The sequence below is a fragment of the Monodelphis domestica genome, chromosome 4 (genome assembly GCF_027887165.1).
Source record: "Monodelphis domestica isolate mMonDom1 chromosome 4, mMonDom1.pri, whole genome shotgun sequence".
In the NCBI taxonomy this organism is placed as follows: Eukaryota; Metazoa; Chordata; class Mammalia; order Didelphimorphia; family Didelphidae; genus Monodelphis; species Monodelphis domestica.
In genome coordinates, this window is record NC_077230.1 from 83,776,189 (window position 1) to 83,801,393 (window position 25,205).

Sequence of the window (25,205 nt, forward strand, 5' to 3'; positions counted from 1 at the left end):
CATCACTTTTAGTAGTCAGAAAGTTATTTAGTGTTTGACCTAGGAACTGAGTTTAAGACTTCCAATTTTAAGGCCAGTGCTATTTCCATTCTATCTTTGTACCTTTTGATAGTTTCTCAGGCAATCTTTTTTTCCCCCTTTATTTTATACCAGTAACAAATTTACATATAAATTTTCCAGGGTTACTTGATTCACATTGTCTCCCTCCCCTCTCCCCAGGAATTGACAAGCAATTCCACTGGGTTATACATGTATTATCACTCAAAATTTATTTCCATATTATTCATTATTTTTAAGAGAGTAATCTTATGAAACCAAAACCTCAAATCAAACAAGTGATAAACCATATTTTCTTCTGCATTTCTACTCCAACAGTTCTCTGGATGTGGACAGTATTCTTTTTCATAAGTCCCTCAGAATTGTCTTGGATCAATGTATTGTTGCCAGTAGCGAAGTCTAATAACATTTTATTGTCCAACAATGTTTCAGTTACTGAGTATAATGTTCTCCTGGTTCTGTTTATTTCACTCTGCATCAGTTCATTTAGGTCTTTCCAGTTCTTTCTGAAATCAAGTGGTTCATCATTCCTTATAGCACAATAGTATTCCATCACCATCATATACCATAATTTGTTTAGCCATTCCCCAATCAAGGACATCCCCCCAGTTTCCATTTTTTTTTGCCACCACAAAAAGCCAGGCAATGCTTTCTAATTTTATGTTCATTCCATATGGCCAAAACCATCATTTGAGTCTAGTCTACCTATATTGCTGTGACAAATTTTAAAACTGGTTTAACTTAGTTACTAGGTAATCATTAGTGAAATATGGATTCATGTGTAGTTCTTTTGGAGTTAATATTGGTCACATTCCATTCAAATGGAGTTAAAATATGATTCCAAGATGGACAATTGTGTAACAGATAACATAGCTTCAAAACAAATCCTAGAATTTTAGATGGTTTCTAAAAATCACTCTAAACTAGTCCCAAATTGTGAAAGTACTGCCTGAGTTCACTACAAGCCATGAGGACTTTTCGATCTCCCTAATTAACTGACTATCCTACTCATCACAGTGGATCTCCCAAACTTCTTCATCCTTTCTTAAACCTCCAAGATTCCCTCTTCCCCAACTTTCCTCAACTGAGAACCTTGCCTAATATTTTGTTGAGAAAAATTGAAGCCATATGCTGAGAGCTCCCTCTTCTTTCCCTGATATCACCAAGATATATTCTACTACTGTCTCCTCCTTTAACCCTGTCCTGTCTCCATGATGTAGTATATCTCCTGAATCAAAGTAAATCCATCTACCATGATCTCAATCCATCTCATTATTCCCTCTATTATGCCCACATTCTCTCACTTATCTTAATTTTCTCCTTGTCCACCAACTGCTTCTCTATAGCTTATAAACATATCCATATCTCTTTCATCCAGAAAACACCCTCACTTGATCCTTCCATCTCTGCTTGGTGTTGTCTTTTACATCATCCCTTTGTGGATAAACTTCAAAAGACCATCTACAATAAGTGTTTCCATTTCCTTTCCTCTCATTGCCTTAGCTCTCTAAAGTCTAGTTTCAAAACTCATCATTCAACTGAACCTGCTTTCTCCAAAGTTGTTATTAATGATCTTCATCTTTTCTGAACTCTCTGCTGCCTCTGTATTGGTTGACAGTTTTCTTCCCATTGATACTCTTTTCTCTCTCTAAGTTTTTTTGAATACTCCTTTATCCTGGTTCTCTTTATATCTACTTATTTCTCAGTATCCTTTGCTGGATGTTCATTTAGATCATAGTTTCTAAACTTAGATGTCCCAGAGTTCTCTCACTCCATAATATTTCACTTGGCAATCTCATCAGTAACTATGGATTCATTTGTCATTCCTAAGCTAATAATTCTCAAATCTACTCCTCCAGCCCCAAGCTCTCTACTGAGCTCTGGTATTGCATCTCAATTGTCTATTGGACTTCTTGTACTGGATGCACTTATAAGCATATTAGAATCAACAACTTCAAAACCGAGCTAATTTTTAAACCTTCAAACTATTCCTTTTTCCTAACTTCCCTTTATTGTTGATACACTATCATCTAATCACCCACACTTGTGTGAAGATTGGATTTGGCTCTCCCCTGATTGTAACAATGAAGGTACTTAGCTCTTTCTTGATTGTGAAGATGAAACTGTAATCCCCTGTCTTATTTGTTGATTTAATCCCCCAAATGTAAGCACAGTGAGAAGATCTTCCCATGTTAGATCTGATCACCAAGGGTATAAATCTCCCACTTAATCATGAGGTGGGAGGTCTGTGACCCTCGTATGCGATAGTGGGTAACAAATTAAAATCAACTAACTGCCTTCTGGGCAGTCTTAGAGCAAAGTGTCAGCTGTGATTGGTAGAAGTGGAACTAGGGGAAGTGACACAAGGAAAAAAGGTCTTTAAAAGAAAGAGATAAGGGCCTAAACAAGATTGGTCTTCTGGGAGTTGTTGTTGGTTGTTCTTCTGGGAATTTGAAAGAGACACACTTGGAGTGGAGTTGAGGCTGATAAAACAATCTGCTGATTGAACTGATGATGTGGTGAGTGTAAAGGCTGACTTCCTTCCTTGCCCTTTCTGGAGGTGTGAGCTTCCAGGAAAGGCACATTGTCTTGAGACTCCTTTCCCCTAGCTGGGACCTTAGAATTTCTACCTGGCTCAAAGGAAGCTGGAGTTCTCTCTCTGTCTCTGGCTCGGTCTCACTCTGTCTCTGTCTATCTGTCTCTCTCTCTCTCCTTTTCTCTCTTCATTAATATCTTTCCTCTATTGTAAAAACTACCATAAATTCCATTTTACTTTAGTAATTATTTTTTGGATTTAGAAATTAAATCCCTGGCGACCAATCAAATATTCAGCCCAACCATAAATTTAACACTTGTAAATGAGGAATCAAGGATGTCACTCTTTCATGCCCCATATCAAATCTGTTGTCAATGTTTATTGATTTCCCCTTTGTAACATCTCTGGAATATATCCCCTTCTCTCCTGATGTTGCAGGTCCTGATCACCTCACACCTGAACTACAGCAACAGCCTTTTGGCTAGTTTCCCTGTCACAAGGAGTACATTCTTCATTAAGCTGTTAAAGTTATCTTTCTAAAGAGCAGGTGTGCCACCATGACATCCTCCCTACTCAATTAACTCTAGTGAAACCCTATCACCTCAACTCTAGGATCAAATATAAAATCCTTTGTGTAACATTCAAAGTCAGTTTATAACCTGCCCACCCACTCTGCTAGTCCCGCCCTTTCCAGTCTTCTTATACTTTGCTCCCCCTCCTCCCCACCACATACACACACACACACACACACACACACACACACACACGTATTGTTAAATCCACTGACACCGAACTTAGCACCGAACTGTTTCTCACTGAAGAAACTCAATTGCTAGGCACTGGTTATTTTCACTGGCTGTCTCCTATACTTAGATTGCTCTTTCCTCATCTCTGCCTCTATGTTCCCTTCAAGTCCCAGTTAAAATTCCATGCTCTACAACAGTGATGGCAAACCTTTTAGAGATGGCGTGCTGGGCCATAGTCCCACCCCACCCCCCAGATCTGGTGCCCTGCAACCCCCCTCCCCAGACCCTAGACAGGGGAAAGAGGAAGCACTCCCATTGGCTGCTTGGCAAAGGGGTGGGTGAAGAGAGGAATGACCTCAGGTACACAGAGAGGAGGAGGGGAACAGCTCTTCCCTGAGTATCTCTGACTTTCCAGGAATGAACTCTGTTGGGAGACTGCAGATGTGCCCACAGAAAGGGCTCTGCATGCCCTTTTTGGCACACGTGCCAAAAAGTTTTGCCATCACTGCTCTACAAGAAGTCTTTCTACAGGAAGTTTTCCCCAAACCCCTTTCATTATAGTATCTTTCCACTGTTGATTACTTCTAATTTATCCTGTATACAGCTCTTCATTTCCAGTTCCATTGCCTAGAACCATGTTGGTGGAGACATGGCACGCATGTCCCAGTATACCAGAGGGGGTTTCTCTGTTCTCTCTCCATAGAGCCTGAGGAAATTTTTCATATGTTTTGCCCTCTGCCCAGTTGCCCAATGCAAGCACTTCTTCCCCTGCTGTCTGAGGTAATGCAGGAGACTCACAGGCAGCTTAAGGTATAGTCTGGGCATGTGATCTCTAAAAGGTTTGCGAACGCTGGTCTAGAACATCCAACACTAAGCAATAAACAAAATGTAAGGGAGTGAATTGATTTATCAAAGCTGTTATTTTCCTTGGGTTGATCAGGCATTATAGCTGGCTCTTAAGTGATGCCATAAGCCAACAATGATTGTATCCAATGCTGTCCCCCTAGGGAAATAGCTGGAGACAAAGGTGCAAAGAGGCAGCAATGGAGCTCAGTGTTCTTGGATTTGAGAGCTGTTTGGGTTGGGGATTGAGATTGATTTTTATCCAAGAAGTCATCCTTTCTTTTTTAGCAGACAAATATCAAACTCCTATGATCATGAGCTATCACATGCTGGCACTATTCATAGTTTAGAAGAGAATATTAAGTTTAAATGAAAAGAATATGACTGTTTGGAAAGATTAATTTTTTAAATGTATGTATAAAGTACTAAAAAACCTTTGATTTCTCTCTCCCTTTAAGATGAGTAAAAATTGGTGCTCTTGTTAAATTAGTATATTATATTCAATGAAGACTAGTTCAAATACTATAACTCTGCTGGGAAAAATGATGAATGATTTTAAATTCAGAATTTGTTTTTAAGATCCTTATTTTCCATTGTAGAATCAATGCTGTATATTGGGTCTAAGACATTAGAATAGTAAGGGCTAGGCAATGGGGGTTAAGTGATTTGCTCAGGGTCATACAGCTAGGAGGTGTCTGAGGCCAGATTTGAATCTAGGACCTCCTATCTCTAGGCCTGGCTCTCAATCCTCCTAGCCACCTAGCTGCCCCCAGAAATTTTTTGCCAAAGTTTTCAAAATAAAGGCAAATAAGTGATGTAGTGGATTAAGTGATAAGCCTGGAGTCAGAAAGACTTGAGCTCAAAACTGGCCTCAGATATTTACTAGCTGGGTGATTCTGAACAGGTCATTTAACCTCTGTTTGTCTCAGTTTCCTTATTTAATAAGTCTTTCATCTTTATATTTAATAGTAGCACCTTTCTCCCAGTGCTATGTGAAGACAAAATGAGAATATCTGTAAAGTGCGTAGCACAATGCCTGGCACACAGTATGTGCTTAAAAAAATGCATGTTGCTTTTAGCTTAAATATGTTAATGGATCATTAGAAAATAGTTCTTACCAATACCAATTCTTGACATTTATGTGAAATTGTGACAAACTGGCCAAATCATTAAGTATTTAGACAATGAAGAGCAAAGAGAAACCACTTTCTACAGATTCCATACTCACCTATGCTAGAGGTGTAATCAGTTGCTCCAAAGATCAACTCTGGTGCTCTATAGTAGCGAGAGCAGATATAGGAAACATTGGGCTCTCCTCGAACCAGCTGCTTTGCACTAGTAATAAAAACAAAAAGCAGTTATTCTTTGGATATTTGTCTTTAGATATTATTGTATCTTTATGGTACATAAAGAGAATAAATGGCTATCATTCATAAAGACAGGTCTATCAGCTTTATGCCCTCTTAAATTCATTTTAAATCAAAGTCAGTTATGGTAAGATATATTTTTATAGCTGAAAAAGAAATCTGGATGAATCATCAAAATAATCCTACCTATATTTTGTTTCAAATATCACAAAACTGTATATGTAACTGATTTAAAGAAAAGCAATCTTAAAAGTCATCATGCTGTTGTTACAAGCTATGGATTAATACAGAATATAAAGGATTATTCTGTGGAATTTTAATTTTTTTAACACTAGAAGAAGGAAGGAATATAGAAAGAGAACCTCTTTCAATGTCGTAAATTCCCTATTTCTGGTAAGATAATAATATACACTTTTATCCCCAGTGGAAAAACTGGTCTAAAATTGGCCAGCATCTTGAAAGTTGGCTTTTGAACTAAAGGATGGCATGGACAGACTCAATAAAATTTGAATCAAAATTTGAAACAGAATTTTTTAAGTGCCTAAGCCCTGGCACATAGAATTTCATATATGCACATTCTATATCTTTGTATACAGTGATAGCTTAGCTCATAGTCTTTTCTGAATTTTGACATCATAGCCTTCTTTGTTCAATAAACCCCATCATATACCTTCTGCAAAATGAGTCTCATATTTAAAAAAAAATTAACATTCTGTATTCAATAAATTAAAAATTCTAATATTTAAATTTAATGATATAATTAAGATACTATTTTAAATATTTTAAATACTTATATTTTAAAAATTAAGATGGATTACTTTTTTGAATCAAGATGAATTACAATTAATATTTTGAAATATGATCTAAAAAAACGGAAACATAATATAACATAAAACAATTAGACTGGAAATCCTTGCTTTCAAAGGTTAATATCTTTTATTAGTATGTAAAGAACATAAGGCAACAGAATTAAAAGAGTTAAATGAGAACAGTCAGGCAGCAGATCAAGTATGACATGTATACATCAATATACTCAGCTAGACTAAGTATGCTTTATATAAAGCCTAAAGAAATCTCAACAGCTTCAAATATAGCCAGTCTAGAGTTAAGAAAATAAATCATGTTTAATCCAATTCATCCAAAGAAGTATTTCTATTATTATTTCTATTATTAAACACCTGTTGTGTGCAAGTCCCCCGCGTCAGACTATCTTAGCATTCCTACTCACAGAATGGTTATACAACTTCATACAAAGAGAACAAAAATAACACTTGTACAGTAAGGAACTTACATTTTACTGTGTGAGGAAGGGAAGATATAATAAATATCATGATATGTAATAATATCTATAAGTAATCTAATAATAATAAGTAATCTATAATATCTATATGTAATAATATCTATATAATAAAGAAAGGTTTTCTGTAGTCATGATGCCTGAGCTGAGCTCAGAAGAAAGACAAGGATTCTATGAGGGTGAGATGAGATCAGTCCATTCTAAGTTTGCAGGATAAGCAGTGATCCCAAAATGCTAGAGTAAGAGTTCTGGGAAGAGCAAATCCAACAATTACAATCTGGCCAGAGAGAGGAGAAAAGGAATAATGTGAAATAAATCTAGAAAGTTAGGCTGTATCTAGAATATGAAGGGTATAAATGCCAAGCTGAGGAGCTGGTATTTTATCCTAAAAATAGTAAGGAGACACAGCAAAGAAATGGGCAGGCTTGAGCTTCTGGCAACTGAGGAGGAATGCCACAATATCTGTTCACCTTTAAATGTGCACATTTCACAATGAGTCATTCAATTTTCATTCTAATTAGTACTCAGGGCTCCCTAGCACCTAAAGTTATAAATCAAAGTCATAAGTGGAACCCGAAATCCAAATTAAAGTCAATGTTTAATACTTTAACATTACTTCTTTTCATTCTTTTTTCTAGTAATTTTCTTCTTTAATGCCATATGTTTCATTATAAAGTTCAAAGATCAGGATTATCTCTTGATAGCTCCACAATGCTGGGTCTGTACTTGGCAGGCAATGAATTGACAAAATGAATAACAAAAACTGATTACTAGATTTAGGTTGAACTGAAATGAAATCATGGGTGAATATAATAAAAATTATTAAAATCCCATTTTAAAAAATAGTATAGTAATATCTCTGTATAGAAGCCAGGCCTTGAAATCAGGAAGGCGTGGATTCAGGCCCTCATTTTAATACATTCACTATGAAAACACAGGCTTCACCTAACTAAATGCTATAGGCAATCGTCTAAGACATTATTTTAGAGATGAATTGCTGATCTACATTTATAGAGGAAGTTTACATGCTAGGAAATCTCCACACCAATGAAATTACAGAATTTTCTTCCTGTCAATAAAATTAAATCCTTTGATAAAAAAAATGCATTACAACCATACTTTGTTGTTAGAAAGTGAATTCTTATAGGTAGAACTAATTTAGTACATATAAACTGCAGGTTTTCTCTTAGTTTAAGTAGGAGTTAGCTCCCAATTCTCCTTCATTTCTCAGGGAATGAGAAGGATGCATCCATAGCCTGAACAGTGTGTCATTCCTCTTAGCTGGGTCCCAAATCTCCTTTGACTGGCCTATACCTGAGACAGCACCACTGACCACTCTTCTTACATCATCATCAATTCATTACTTCTAGTTCACTCTGGGTTCAGGTAAACCATGTCCAAAAAAGTTTTGCCCCCGAAAAATCTCCCAAATGAGAGTATAATATAAAGGCAAAATTCTTAATACTATATTCTACTCTAATGAAACATACTACAACTATTTCCATGCCCTAAAACATAATGATAGAGGATTTTGCTGCTATGAAAATATTTTAACAATGAAAAATCTAGTTTCATAAATTATTTCATACCTAATTTAGCACTATTTGTAGTATAAATAAGGAATGGGTAAGAGAATTTAGGAACACTGCTTTAGGTATTAATCGGTAGTTCCTGTTAAGCATCCTTTACCTTCCTTGTAATGAGATCAAAGAGCTCAGAAGTAAACTAAACCTACATTTGGACAATGTGAAATCAGAAAGGTCAAAAAGGGGATACCCTTTGAAGATGCAAGATCTAGGTACTATGTATATAATCAATCTGTTACAGGAAAATTTCCAAGAGACAATAGGGAGAGAGATCCCAAATCAAATATATGTTCTAGGAGTCATATGGAAGGAGTATTAATTTTATATATATGTATATGTATGTATACATATATATATATATACACACATACTCTAATGTATATATATGCAACTCTAAAATTAAAGAACTAAAAAAACTAAACTAAAGAAAAAAGGTTCATAATTGGAAAACATTTGTAGAATTTCTGTTTATGGTAGCAAAGAACTAGAAACAAAGTGGAAACAATTCAACTAGAAAATGGCTGAACAACTGGAATACATAACTATAATAAAATATTACTGTGAAGTAGGAAATGATAAATATGAAGAATTCAAAGCAACATGGAAGAAGGAAGTAGCTAAATCACGAGAATATATAGAATTATAATAATGTAAAAAGGAAAAAAAAAACATTAAAAGGAAGCCAAATTATGAATAGCTGCCATGCCTATACCAGTTTAATCTTGGTAGAGGTAGGAGAGTGCACAGAAAGAATGCTGCACAGACATTGTTAGATGCAGACCCTATTTTTGCATAGTTGTATTAGTTTGTGGACAACATGGGGAGAAGTTCTGTCTGAAAATAATTTGTTTAAAAAAAAAGGCATCATTAAAACATTCTCCAGGTGAAAGAGCAAGTTAAAATGATATGGGCACTGTAGAGGTATTTTAAAGTAGAAATATGAAAATAGAAGGTATGAATGTGTCTATAGGAAATCTAGAGAAACAGAGAATTGGAAGATCATAAGGAATGAGAAAAATACAACAAAGAAAAGCAAACTGGAGATTGGGGAGAGATCAGTCCAATGTTTAAGAGCTGCTTCACTGACTCCATGATCCCTAGTACTTACTTGCTCCACTAAACAACCCACCTATGCCTATAATATGTAATTTCATTTTCCACAAAATTTCCCACAGAAGTGTCTATTCAAGGCACAAGAAGTCTTCCAATAGAACGTTTAACATATCACTGGATTGGCTCTTGCTATGTGAATATCATACTGCCTTTTTCAATCACACATGTCCTTGATGAGGTCTTTTAATTGACTTCTTGTGCATGTTAATTTACTTCTTGTGAACGTTATAGCGTCTCTCATGGATTGAATTTTAGTCACCAGCAATTCTGATTTTTCTGGGACTGTAGTTGTTTATTTTTCTCACCTCATAAAGTTACAATGCAAATGAACTGCTGTTACAAAAACAGACTTTATGACAGAGTGGTCTGGGATCACTGAAAGTTGTAATCGATTCCCCAAATATAATCTGGTTCTGTCTTCCTCCTCTTCAACTCTAGGCCTGCCTCATTTTCCATTTTCAGTGTTTATCCAAGATGTACAAACTCTTAGCAGAATAAAACATAAAACTAGATTTCATTTTAAGAATTTAAGATGATTAAAAGATGGCACATAGGTAACATACTAAGTGGTGAGGAAATTTTAAGGATGTGCTTGAAGGTCAGAAAGATGCCATGACAAAAAAAGGAAGTAAATGAAGAGCTGGTGATGGTTTATAGTCAATGGCAAGGAAGAAGGTGAAAGAGTGAGGAATAGAGGTAGTGGCTGCAAGGGAAAAGGAAGAGCTAGTAGGAAAGAGAAAGGAAAAGGAATAAAAGGCCTCATCTCTAAACTAAGATAAAAATGAGTTGAGAGACATAGTGTATACAAACTGATCAAAATGACCATATGAATATATGTGTATCATAATGAAAATACTAACAAATGAAATATACATAACACTTTAAAGTTTGTAGATTGTTTTATGTACATTATTTCATTAAATGTGTAACAAGATTAGAATGGTATGTGGAAATTTTTAAAAAAGGGGGGATGGGACTTACCTTCCAAAGTCACAAAGTTTTAGGACAGCCGTATCAGGATCAAGCAAGAGGTTCTGTGGTTTAATATCCCGATGACAGATTCCAAAGGAATGGATATAGGCTAAACTTCGAAACAGTTGATACATGTACAACTGAAAAAAACAACAACAACCAAGTATTACATTCCTTATATCAGATATATGTTCCTTATATAAGGCATCATTAATGAGTAAACAACGAAACAAGATAAATAAGTTTAAGGGAAAATTAGTTCCCTACCTTTTCCCTTAAGTTTTTCTCTATTTATAGCTCAGTAATTAGATGCATAAACACCTCTTCAGTTTCTAACACAGCATCAATTTGCCTTTATAAAACACTGCTTAGAGATTGCTGGGAACCAAAGTTTCCAGGGTTTTTTGGACGTGGGCAAGATATGAGACTTAAGAATCTCTACTAATGATTATTAATGATTTATCAAAATGTTGATTAACCAGGGCTATATCACTGTCATCCTTGATGAGAATTCAGAGGTAACTGGGTTTTAAACCACCACATACATCATGGGTGACTAATACTACAGAGGTGTCCAAGACTAGAGGCTTCACCTTGTTAGCTTTCTCCATTTTATCCCAAAATATCACATTTAAATACTTGAGAGATAAAGAATACACAGGAAGAGATACTTTCTCCTGAACTGCTTTAGTAATGTTCAAGGGTGAGGTCTGCATCTCTAGCCTGCATCTCTTTCTGACTTGCTGGCCATCTATGCAGCTTGTCCTTTGGAAAACAATCTCACTGAGGTGGCGAGGCAGGCACCATCCTTAAACAAATTCCTTCTGTGAGATGTAATAATGACATTTGTGGCAGTCCCTTTAGAAGTTGCTGATAGGATACTGACTAAGATAAAGTAAATCTTGACAGGAATGACTAGCAGTTTTTAATTCGTTCAAAGAGGTATGATGAAATAAAGATCACTGTTTAAATTTCATTAGTTTATTTAGCAATCTAGTATCAAACCAAACTCTAAAGTGTGATGGCTATAAAAAGGATTTTTAGAACATTATTTAATGAGGGCAAAAGGCTTAGGAAATTTCATTTTCAACTAAAAGGAGCATATTACAAAGGAAACAAATAGGGCAACACTGACTACATCATTTCTCTGAACGTCTGGAAGGCTTCGAGGGTGTGCTGTAGGACTTATGTCATCAAGGTCTTTACAACTTTGGTAACATTTAGTAAATAAGGAATTTTAATCTGAATCTTAAGGCATATTTGAAGATGGTCTTTCATTCACTGCCCTTAAAAAAAAAGGATCCAAATAAGAAACTTGAGTTCATCTCTAATAGTTTGCTAAAGTAATTCTTCTGGCAGTTCTATCATATCAGTGTCATTAAGGACAGAAGTCCTAAATGGTTTTTCTTTTGTCTGAAACTTCCTTAATAATGTTCAAAACAGGTTAGTTTCAAGAAGGCATTTATTTCAAATAACTTCTTATCCAGTAGACCTATTCTGTACCCTAGATTTTCTTCCTCTCCACATTTGAAGAAAGAAAAAGGAAATACTTAACTGATTTTAACTTTTTCTATTCAAGTCCTTGAAAATTTTTTTTGAAGTGTGTTAAAAAGCTTTCTACCCTGGTGCCTGACTTTTAATTCATTCAACTACTCCACAAACATGTAGTAAATACTTACACTGAGGCAGGCACCATGCTTGGCAGTAGGGATAAAAGACAAAAATGAAAAAAGCCCCTCTTTAAGAAGCTTATATTCTATTGGAGAAATATAAGAATGCAGATAAATAAATACAAAATACAAAGTAAATGTCAAATGATTTCTAAGGATAGGGAAGAGCACAACTGAAAGGATCAGAATAGAACTCATATAGGACTTGGTGTTTGATCACTGAAGAAAGCCACAAGGTTGTTCTTTGCTACAATACCCTTTTATAAAACCTTTTTGATACTGTAAGTAAATCTACATGGACATTGTCTAAATAGGTCTAGTCTCGCACTAAATTCCACTCTAGAACATAAGATATGATAATAAAGTAATTAGACACCAGGACAGACACTATTAAGAAAAACTCACATCTGAAGCAAAATGAGTTTTAGATTACAAAAATGAGGTGAGTTCCAGATTTCTAAATTTATACAAGTTTGTGCAGTTTTTAAGGAGGGAATAGGGTAAGGGAAGGTAGTTAAATTTTATGTTTGTATTTTAGTCAAAAGCTAGGAGAGAATTCCAGTAATATGAATGCTTCTATCAGAACCTCTACACATCAGAGAAAATTAGTGACATTGAATGATCTAAGTTCTAAAAGTAAACTTATGCTTATTTAATTTTAAGTTCTAATTATTCAAAATCACATCCTTGAGTTGAATTAATTATTCAAAATCATTATTATTATATCAGATTGGGAAAGGAAATAACAAATATTTAACTGAAGGAGGGGGGCACTCAGAACTCTGATTTCCTCTCCAATGTAATTTGCAGAGACTGAAGCATGTCAGAGAATTGCCTAGAGCATTGAAAGAATAAGCAACTTGCCTAAGGTCTTCTGATGAATGTGTCACTCAGGACTTGAATGTATAAACATGAACAATTTTAAGTGTATGCTAAAAATGAAAATTCTGGGACAAGAGCCACAAAGTAAAATTTTAAACTCTGATAACTATTTACCTTTCAGCTTTATATGAGTTTCAGAACACAGGGGAAAAAAACAAAAAACCAACAGACAAAATTCTACTTCTACTAGTTGCCTGAGTATAAGTTCCTTTCATTTTAATTTCTGTATTATAGTTAATCAACTTTTCTTTCCTAAAAAAGAAAAAGCTTAAAAAGTATAGTGTTTAGCATGCTTTTCCAAATGACCTTAGTCTAAAATCAGAGTTTTCTACTAAAAGAGGTTATTAATGTGAATATCCTTTAAAAGAAGGCTCTCAAAGAAAGAATGAGTTTAAAATCAACTCCTATACTTTTATATTGAATAAGTTAGGTTGAATAAGTATTATGTCTCCGTACCATGGAGAGGCAACGTGATATATAATGTTAAAGGATAGCTATATGATCTTATATATATATAAGTTATGAAATGGCATGATGTAGGAGAGAGAATGTTGAATTGGAATCAGGAAAACCTGGGGTCAAATCCAGCCTGTTTACGATAGGAGTTTACTTTCTTCATTTAAAGAAATGGGATTACCAGAGGACCTACCTCATGCCCAGTTGTTATGAAGGCCAAATGATAAAATATCAAGTTCTTGTATAATTTAAAGCACTAGGCAAACTGTGAGTTATTATTATTATTATTATTCTCTCTGGTCTTTACTTTCCTCCTCTGCAGAATGAAGATAATAATTGGAGTTTACCTCAAAGTGTTATTATGAGGAAAGCACTCTGAAAATATACATTAAAGAAATATGAATAGTTGTGACATTTGTGAGTAATAAAATATAAGTAAATGTGTGATTGTCAGAAATCATATTTCAAGAATTAAATAAGCTAGTCATAAAATTCCTCTATATTTTTAAACTTGGGCTGCAGGTACAAATTAATCTGCCAATGGTATTTTTAAAAAGCAAATTTAAATTTGTATAGGATAATTAAGTAGTACTGCTATATTCGTATTTTTGATCCTTTTCTTTTGGAAAGAAATGATGAGAAAATAAACTATGCCCTAGGGCTAGAACTGAAAATATTTTTGTTATAACAAACTTTAAAAGTTTCTTACATACCTTAACATAGATCAAAGGGAGCGTCTGTTTGGCCCGACTATAATGTCTGGCAACTCTGTATACTGTTTCAGGAACGTAGTCCAGCACCAGATTAAGATATACTTCATCTTTCTAAAAAATCAGAAAAACCAAAATTAATAATTATTTTTAAAAATAGTCTAATAAATCAAGCTTTACCATATCAAATACCATATATCCAAAATTTTAATTACTTAAAATCACTGTAATTTGAAATTAAATTATGCAAAATTAATTCAGATTACATTCTAACAATCAAATTTTTGCCTCAAGACTTTTACCAAGCCTTTAGCACGGTCACTGGCAGGTAGAAGATGTGAATTTTAGATTTTTTCCCTACTTAAGGATTAAATTTTGAGGAGGTTGGCCTATGACCAACATGTGCTATCAAGGGACAAATAAGAAACAACTAACAGACCCCCTGGGTCTGTCAAGCTTAAGCTAACATTGGTACATGTGAGATGTAGGAAATGATGTAAAAATAGAGTCTATATATTTAACGTCTCTTCCTTTCTCCGGACTCTTTTCACAGAGACGTGACTCTGGCTCTTTCGCAGGATGTGGCTCTTTCTCTCATGGAGATGTAGCTCTCACTCTGTCTCTTGCTCGTGAAGACATTGGTCTCTGTCAGCAACATGGGGAGTGCTGGGTGGCATTTGGCGTCTTGGTCTTGGTGGCTTGGCGTGAGCGTGGTAGGTGAGTTTAGGCTGATCCCTTTTTCCTTTACCTTCCAAAACACTATCCTCTTAGGAAGCCCTTAATCTTCTGAAGAGGCCTCGTGGCTGAGTTCTCCGAACTTCCCTTGGCTTAGGCTAGGCTGGAGAAATCTTATACTCCTTTCTCTCTCTCTTCTTCTTAATTCCTTCCCTCTATATTAATTAAACCACCATAAAATTCCCAAACTGACGAGTATTTTTATTTGGATTTGAATTAATCCCTGATGACCACTAGTATAACATATTCAGTAAAAAACCCCTAAATTTACCCCTTACAAAGATTAATAAATGTTTATTGATTGACTGACTTTAAACAACAAAAGATGTGGACATTAACTAAGAGGCTATTACAATATTACAGGTTAGAGGCATCAGGCATATGAAGTAAACTGATGACAGTGCGAGTAGAAAAGGGAATGAATGGTACAGGTGTTGGCAAGTAAAAATGGCTAGACTTGGTCACTGAGTAGGAGTGAAGATTTGAGGCTGACTCTAGGATTATGAGCTTGGGTTACTGGAAGTTTCATGATGCCACTGGAAAAAATGGGAAGTTTGAAAAAGAACTGAGTTTTGGGAGAAGCTTCGGAAGGTAGAAGAAAATGATGAGTCCTTTTAAGGATGGGATAAGTTTACAATATCCAATACTGCATGATTAGTGTTCAAGAGAAATACTAAGGCTATCTCTATAGATCTGATAATTATTTATACCAAAATGATATCTAAACCATGAGAGCTGATGAGGTTACCAAGAGAAAGAATTCAACTAGAAAAGAAATAGACCCAGGATATTATCTTAGGAAATACCCAAATACCCATATTTAGGAGAATGTAGGAGCCTAGATATAGATAATGATTTAGCATTGACTAAAAAAGAAAGAAAAAATTAAGAAGAAAAATCTAACACCCCCCCCAATTTCTGATGTAGGGTACATAGAATCAGGAATATAATACAAATTATGACATAAATAAGAACAATAAAAGGAAGGTAAGAATTTTAAAATTATATTGACCACAATCATGCCTGTTTTCAAAGAAAATTTTAAAAAGTAACTCCCTTATATTGCTGCAGAGATGGAGGGAGACCATGGATGTGGAATACTGAATATACTACTATATTTGGTGGGTGGGTTAGCTGGCTTTGCTGATCATTTATTGACTTTGTTCCAAGCAAGTAATTTGTTGGGGAGGGGAAAGGAGAAAGAAGCATTAAAAAAAGGAATAATGGTGCAAAAAACCAAAGGAATCTAAAGAAAAAGTAAAGAAGAGATTAAAGGAACAGCATTATCCTTTCAAGGTTCCACTATAAACCAATCAAATCCAGAAGTAGAAGCTGGAACTGTGGTGGCTGAGAACAATTCAAAAGGTTATTGGTTTTTTAATAAAGCTGTAATGTATAAAAGTTAAAGAGAAATAGAACCTCACTTGTTTGGACAGGATGGGATAGTGTTAATGGAATATAGTTAAGTCTTAACCACTTCATTCTAATTTTGACTTAGTTTTTTCTTCTCAAGAAATTGATCTTTGGATCAAAATGGTAAGCAGAAAATGGAACCCAAATAAATGATGTAAAAACGAAATATTATACTGCCTATGAACTTTGAAAGATACTGGAGAAAGGAGAGTTGCACTTAAGAAACAAGACTAGAAGACCAATCTACAACATTTATTAAGTGCCTACTAAGGGTCAAGGACTGTGCTATAAGTTGGGGGTAAAAAGACAATGATACAATCTCTAGGGGTACATGTCCCCTTTTCAAAAAAAGTAAAGATGATAAAGTTGGCAAAACATACATCAACAGGCTTAACTTCTATTCTTAGAAAAAAATTCAAGAATATATTATAAGGGTGATGGCTTATGACCAGGGGGAAGCAGTGATCACTAAATTCATCAAGAATTTACTATTGGTGGAGCTGTTGATTAAACTATACAAGAAAACAATTTGGAATTATGCAAGAAAAGCTACTAAATGAATATTCTCTAATCCAATGATCCCAATACTAGGTTTAAACCACAGAAGTCAAAGACAGAAAGAAAAGATCAGATTTCTAAGTGCAAAATGTGCAATGTTTCTACTGGTTGATGAACAGCCTGGTGTATAGTAAGCACTTAATAAATACTGACTGACTGCATATTTAAAGAAAATAATATATTTTTTAAAAAGAATCATACTGGATTATCCGATATTCTTTTTTGACAAAGTAACTAATTTATCAGAGAAATGCTAATTCCACGGTACATTTTTATTAAAAAAAAAAATAACTGTGGATACATGCAAGAAGATAGTACAATAGTGTGAATCTTGAAATTTCTCAGACTTGTGAATGTTAAAAAATTCCCCATTGGGACTATTCCCGGTTTTAAACAGTGAAGCTACTTAGATCTAAAATGTGAGAACTCTACTTAGATCAGAAATGTGAAGACCTCTACTCCACCCATACTTAAGCCTGCTTTAGGGGAGAAAACTCCTTGCTGAACAATGAAACGTATTTAAACCCATACTTAAGCCATGCCTATTTTTAGAACTAATACAAAAGGTTGCTAAGTACCCATAAAGGTCAAGCAACTTGTGAATTTACAAGGAACAAAGAACTGGGAAACTTACTCAGAGCTTTCCTGGTGTGAATTACTCAAAAATCCACACCTTCTTAGGTGTGGACTAAGAATGGTCTGTCCTTTGAAAAATGCCTACTGTGATTGGTAGACGTAAGAATTTAGGGGAGGTGACAAAGGAAAAATTTCCCTTTATAAGGAAAGGAAAAGCTGAAAAACAGGATCTCTGGATCTCTAGAGAGACAGTCTCTAAGGAGGTTGTTGAGAGAAGGACAATCTCTAAGGAGGTCTCTCAAGGGAGGCTGACTCTGGCTGGAACTTCCTCTGGGGAGACTCTGTCCCCCGAATCCTCGATTGAACAGATCTTATGGTGAGTGATTAAGGACTGACTGATCTTTTCTTTTAGGGCTTAGGCCTGGGTTGGCCAGGGCTGCCTGGGCCGGCCTATTCTTTTCTCATTTATTTCCTTTTTCTCTCTTTCTCTCTTTCTTTAATTCTTCATTGTATTATTAATTAAATTCTCTATAAAACCCAGTTGACTTGGGTATATACATTATTGGAAATATTTCCCTGGCGACTACCTTATATTTGATTTAAAACAAGACACTGTAGTGAAAACATATTTTCTGCAGTCACAATTTACTCACCCACTCTTTTATCTACAACAATTTATATCTTCCACTATTTTAACTCACTACAGTTTACAACCTCAACTATTTTAACTCTTACAGTTTATGGCATCCACTCTTTTAAATGCCACATAGTTCAGTAGATTTGAAACTCAATGAATGATCAAACCCAATGCTAATGAATGTTCATTAACATCTGTTAGGATTTTTTTATAAAAACCATACTTTCTGTCTTTAACAACTCTAAGACAAAGGGGAAAGGACTAGGCAAAGGGGAATATGTGGCTCATCAAAGGTCACACAGCCAAGAAACATCTGAAGCCAGATTTGTACCTAGGTCTTACTTATTCCAAGTCAGGTGCTCTATCCATTGGGCAACCAAGCAATTCCAAGGCTATTAGATCGAAGACAGGTCAATATATAAAAAGAGAAATCCATAGAGATCTGACCTCAGCCCTTGCTAGTGAATATTTTAGTCCAAAATTTGAGTGAAAGCAAGCTGACAGATTTATCAAGTTTACAGATTATAAGAAAGAGAGAAGATTAGCAAAATAAACACATTAAAAGAAAGACTAAAATGATGGGGCAAATCAAGTAAATTGAAATAGGCATAAGGGTAAAATTCTGTAGTTGGCTTCAAAATGAAGAATTCATAAATATAATATAGGAAGTTATGGTTAGTCAAGATTTCCTATTAAAAGAATTGGGAGTGTTATAGAGTCCAAGCTCAATGTGATTCATTCAATAGCATAACATAGTAACCTAAAAAAAATCTAATGCTATCCTAAAAGCATTAGTGAAGTATTTGTGCCCTAGGTTAGATAATGCTTGCTATATGGCATTCAGATCTGGAAAGTTTAGTTAAAGTACAAGCTTGAAAATATCCAGAAGATGATTAGAATGGTTGACTACAGAATATAGCAAAAAGAAGTGGGGGGTGTGGGGAGGGGGGATCAGTTAGTTTGGAAAAGAGAAAAACAGAGGGGATTTGAGTACCCTCTTCAAGCATATGAAGAACTAGATTATTCTAAGGAGGATTCAATATGTTTAGTATGGCCACTATGGACAAAACTAGGAATAACAGATTTTAGAGGAAAACAAAAACTAAACTAATTTTGGCTTAATGAGGGGGAAACTTCCTAAATACCAGGCCAATTCAAAAGTCTATTTAGGGCTATCTGGCCTTAGATATTTCCTAGCTGTGTGACCCTGGGTACTTAACCCTCATTGCCTAGCCTTTACTGCTCTTCTGTCTAGAAACCAATACACAGTATTGATTCTAAGTTAGAAAGTGAGGGTTTAAAAAAACAAAAAGTATATATAGGACTGCCTCTCATAAGAGATCTTCAAGCAGAGCCTCAATAATCACTTTTGGAGAATGTAAGCTCCTAGTAATAGGAACTTCATTAATTCTATTTGTATCTTTAGAGCTTAGCACAATGCCTAGCACACTGGTGCTTAATACATATATGCAGATTGGTAAGATAATGATTTTGAGCCAGAAGGGATCTTTTTGTGACAGAAGGTATTTCTAATAAGGATTGGACTAAATCAGTCAACAGGGATTTATTAAATATCTATTGGATGTGCCTAGGCTAGGGAATGAGAGAACCCAAATACAAAAGGGATCCAGGTTTTGCCCTTGAGGAGCTGATATTTTATAACAGAACATCTGAGGTCTTTCCAGTTCCTACATTCTGTGAAATACTTAACATTCGTTCATGAAAAATGTACTGGGGGGGGAAGGAGGGGGAGCTGGGTAGCTCACTGGATTGAGAGCCAGGCCTAGAGACGGGAGGTCCTAGGTTCAAATCTGGCCTCAGCCACTTCCCAGCTGTGTGACCCTGGGCAAGTCACTTGACCCCCATTGCCCAGCCCTTACCACTACTCTTCTGCCTTGGAGCCAATACACAATATTGACTCCAAGACAGAAGGTAAGGGTTTAAAAAAAAATGTACTATGGGAATAAGAAGATGTCACCAAGAAAGGCTATGAGGAGAAGGTGGCCCTACATTAACTGATTTAGATGTGGAGCGAGAGCATTTCCAAACAGAAATTGTAGAAGTAAATACATGGAGGGATAAAAAGAAAATAATAAAACTCAAGAGTTAGATGAACTTAAATTCCATTTATACCTTACATTAACACCTTACATTTATATAGCACTTCTATGTTTATAAATCATTTTCCTAACAACTCTGAAGTAGGCAGCAAAACCTCCCGCAACCCCCAACCCAAGTTTTATTGGTGCTGGATATAGCAAGTTTGTCCCTACTTAGTACCCAAAAAAGTCCTTCCTAGAAACAAGGAACAACACTTAAGCAAAAACATCTGGTATACTGTGTCGATTTCTAGATGTCACATTTGAGGAAAGACAAGGCATGGCTAGAAGGGATATAGGATGGTAAAAGGAGCATAGGACATGTCAAATATCAGTTAAAGGGCTAGAGGACGTTTAGTTTGGATTAGAGAAAGACTCAGTTCTTCTCAATTCCAGGTCCCCTTCCCAATGATGCCTTGGAACTTCTTAGCTGTTGGTTTAGTCTTTTCAATCATATCTGACTCTTCATGATCCCACCCCGCTTTGGGGTTTTCATGGAAAAGATACTAGAATGGTTTGCCATTTCCTGCTCCAGCTCATTTTACAGATGAAGAAACTGAGGCAAACAGGGTTAAGTGACTTGCCCAGGGTCACAGACAGTAAGTATCTAAGGCTAGTTGAACTCAGGGAGACTGGAGTCTTCCTCATTCCAGGCCCAGAACTCTTATCTACTGTACCACCTACCTAGACACCTTAGAGAGAGATGAGATGCAAAGGGATAGGTATAATACTTAGGAAAAGTGAGTTAATGTTAACAGATGACAGTGAGAATGGAAAACTGAATTCTTACTTTATTTTCCCACAAAGGTAGCATTTTTCAGCCTGGAAACTAAAGAATAAGGCCAAAAAGGAGATAGTAAGCCACTTCACAGAAATTCTACCATCTAGGAGTAAACACAATGCCTCTAAATTGCTAAAAGAATGTGGAAAGTACAAGGAATCAGAAGATCTGAATTGGACTCCAAGACCTCCTATTAGTTTAATCACCTTAGCTTAGTCATTTCTTTTATCTAATCTTACTTTCCTTCCTTTCCCACTCCCCACCTTTTGCAAAAGGAAAGGATTAAAACAGATGATCTCAAAGGTCCCTTATAGTTTTAAAACTCTTTAATATTGTAATAAGATCCTGAAACCACTATTGTAAATCTCTGAGTAATGGACTAAAACAAAAATGCCAGCAGATGAGTAAATGTTATAACTGTCTTCAAAAAGGAAAAAATGAACAATAATATTATATACTCACAAAACAAATTTTATATAGATCACTAGAAAATTTTGTTACAAATAACATTAAATAAATGATTTGTGAGCAATAAAAAAAAACAAAGTGATCACAGGGAATCTTAATGACCATTATGAAAACTATGCCAAATTAATCTAATTTCCTTTTACTGATGGTGTAAATAAACCAGTGAATTGAGGGAATGCTGTATATACATTCTATGTTCTTTGGTTGAATTAGTTTCTGTAATCGTTGTATTTATGTGGACAAGGAAGAAAAAAAAGAGGCTGTTCAGCTCATTAAAGTGGATTGGTAGTTGAACACCCAAAGAGTATTGATTGAATCTAGTGGGCTCTGCCTTTGACCTTGCCCTATGAAATAACTGTTTTGATAACTTCAGAAAAGACAAAAGTGGCATGTTTATCAGAATGACAAATCACAAGGAGAAAGCTAAAATAATTTATCATGCAATTAGGATACAAATAATTCAAATCTATAATCATGGAGATGAAGCCAGCAAAACAGAGTTCATATGAAGGGGTTCAAATTGATTACAATTCAATACCAGCCAAAGAATGGATGAAAAGTATTTATTAGATACTGTGTGCCAAGGCAAGGTAGTACGGTGGCATAATGGAGCCAGGAGTCAGGAAGACCTGATTTCAAATCTGGCCCCAAACACTTACTAGCTGTGTGACCCTGGGCAAGTTAGTTGACCCTGTTTGCTTCAGTTTCCTCATCTGTAAAATGAGCTGGAGAGGGAAATGGCAAATACCACTCCAGTATCTTTGCCAAGAAAAGCCCCAAAAGGGTCATAAAGACAAAGAAGACATTAAGACACAACTGAAAAATGACTAAAAATTCATGCCAAAGACTGGGATAAGGTGCTGGGATACAAAATAATAATAATAATAATAAGATAGTTGGAGAAGACAACATATAAAACAAAAGTTCAGCGGCAGGGCATATGGCAAAACCTAAAGTTCTAACAACAGAGCAGAAAAGTAGATGGCAAGGCCTAAGTTACATCAGTATATCTGGTAATATTAACGGTCTACAAAATGATAGAGGTAGACTAAATGCTGAGCAAATGATCCCTCCAGCTCTCTGGAAAGAAAAGTTGATGACTCTCATCTCATTCAGGATACATGAGCAATTCAGCAGCCTGAATGGGTCTTGTGCTATTCCAGTAATGGTGGGTACTCCTACCCATCAGTGTCATGGAGTAGGGTTGGGGTATGACAGGATTGTAGCAATGTTATAAAAGAGCTATGATAACTTTAGGCTGTATTATAAGAAAACTTCAGCACTAATTTTCCTCAGAGCCTATTCTTCTATTCTTTCCTTTTTACTAATCTTAAATTGCTATCCCATTTCTTCCATTTTCAGACATTCAATGAAACATGTCTTTCTCCTGAAAGAACATTTGCAATCGTTCACTCACTTTGCTTGACAAAGAACCAAACTGTGGAACAACTAGCCATCTTTTTACCTGTTCCAACTTCCACACAACTTCCCTGTCACCAGAATTCAGCTTCTGATCCTTTTAAATTTGTATCATTTGACTATCACAGTATCCACCTTTTATTTGCTATCTAATAATTTCCACATGATTTTCCTCCTTGAATAAATCTGATAACTATCCATGGTGAATTCAGTGCCCTGCCTAGGTCGCCAAGGTTAATAACTATTATCACACTGTACCCCAGCCACACTTTAAGGAGAGCACTGAAATCAAACTGTAAGAATCTACTATCCACAATTCAGGTCATAGGTACCATGTCTAGGATATTTAGCTGGAGTAGAGGCTACTTAGGGAAGCCACAGATGCTAGATTAAAATATAAAACTTCCTATTTCTTTCTGAGTTTACATGATACCACTCTATCCTTCTACTACTATATATATCTACCTCCAACTATTTAATCATTCAACAAGCAGTAAGTGTGTCAGGAACTTGGCAAAAACAGATCCTACCCTCAAAGAGTTTACATTCTATTTGGAGAAACAACACAAAAATAAGTAAATGAACTGTAGTCTTAAAAGAGAAAACACTAATTGCTAGGGGGCTCAGGAAAGGACCTCTGGAGAAGAGGGATTTATTTGAGCTGAGTCATAAAGAAAGTCATGGAAACTAAGAGGTGAAGGTGACTTGAGGCAGATCATTCTAGGCACAAGGTGGGAGAAACCAGCACAAAGGCATGGAGGTGGAAGATGGAGATTTAAATTTAAGGAACTCCAAGTGGATCAGGGTAGCTCTTGGAGTTGAGCTCTTGGAAAAGGAAAAAGCATAAGAAGACTAAAGAAAGGAAGGATCCAAGTAAGTTAAGAAGATTTTTAAATGCCAAACAGAGGACTTTTTATTTTATCCTAAAGGAACTAGAGAAGCATTGGAGTTTACTGGGGTGGGGAAGGAAAAGAGCAACTTGCATATAGCGGCTGAAGTAATGTTCATGATGTCTAAGTATAATGCTACTCAAAAATTTTCAGAGGCTCGTTATTGCCTATAGAATTAAATTTAAGATCTTCTACAACCTGATTTCTAACTATCTTTAAGCTTTAGAAAAATGATACAAAAATTTCCCACCCCAAATCCTTTGAAAAAGTGTTAGTTGCCCAGCAGACTGGCTAATATAGCAGGAAAGGAAGGTGATAAATGTTGGAGGGGATATGGCAAAATTGGGGCACTAATACACTGCTGGTGGAGCTGTGAATTAGTCTGACCATTCTGGAGGGCAATTTGGAACTATGCCCAAAGGACTTTAAAAGAAGGCCTGTCCCTTGACCCAGCCATATCACTACTGGGTTTATACCCCAAAGAGAAAATAAGGAAAAAGACTTAAATAATATATATTTATAGCTGCTCTCTTTGTAGTAGCAAAAAATTGAAACATGAGAGGGTGTTCATTGACTGGGGAATGGCTGAACAAATTGTGATATCTGATGGTCATGGAATATTATTGTGCTGAATGGAAAAATGAACTGGAGCAATTCCATGTGGACTGGAATAACCTCCAGGAATTGATGCAGAACAAAAGGAACAGAACTGGGAGAAGTCTATACACATAGACTGATACATTATGGCACAATCAAATGTAATAGACTTTTCTAATAGCAGCAATGCATCCAAGATATTCCAAAGGAACTTAAGAGAAAGAACGCTATCTACATCCAAAGAAAGAACTGTGGGAATCGAAACACAGAAGAAAAACATATGATTGATCACATAGTTTGATGGGGATATGATTGGGGTTTTGATGTTAAAGGATCACTCTACTAAAAATATGAATAACATGGAAATAGGTTTTGAACAATGATACATGTATAACCCAGTGGAATTGCTTGTCAGCTCTGGAAGGGGGGAGGGAAGGAGAGGGCAAACATGAATCATGTAACCATGGAAAACATTCTAAATTTAAAAATATTCTTTAATGAAGGCATAGAGGGCAGCTGGGTAGCTCAGTGGATTGAGAGCCAGGCCTAGAGATGGGAGGTCCTAGGTTCAAATCTGGCCTCAGACACTTCCCAGCTGTGTGACCCTGGGTAGGTCACTTAACCCCCATTGCCTAGCCCTTACCATTCTTCTGGAACCATTGGAACCAATATATAGCACTGATTCTAAGACGTAAGGTAAGGGTTTAAAAAAAAACAAACAAAAATATAAAGGGATGATGAGCCCCACACACAAAAAAGAAAAAGTTAGTTGAATGAGATATGAAAATAATACTCAT

General features: G+C 35.7%; 1 protein-coding gene across 6 annotated transcripts in view; it reads right to left on the reverse strand.

Annotated features, from left to right (window-relative positions):
* Positions 1–25,205, reverse strand: part of GSK3B (glycogen synthase kinase 3 beta) — a 242,874-nt gene that overhangs the window by 105,453 nt on the left and 112,216 nt on the right. For all 6 annotated transcript variants that reach the window (XM_001363271.5, XM_001363187.5, XM_056793505.1 and 3 more), the window contains 3 exons: positions 14,239–14,349; positions 10,527–10,657; positions 5,411–5,517 (listed from right to left, as the gene is read on the reverse strand). In XM_001363271.5, the coding sequence (XP_001363308.1) occupies positions 5,411–5,517; positions 10,527–10,657; positions 14,239–14,349 (349 nt within the window). The remainder of the gene's footprint in view (positions 1–5,410; positions 5,518–10,526; positions 10,658–14,238; positions 14,350–25,205) is intronic.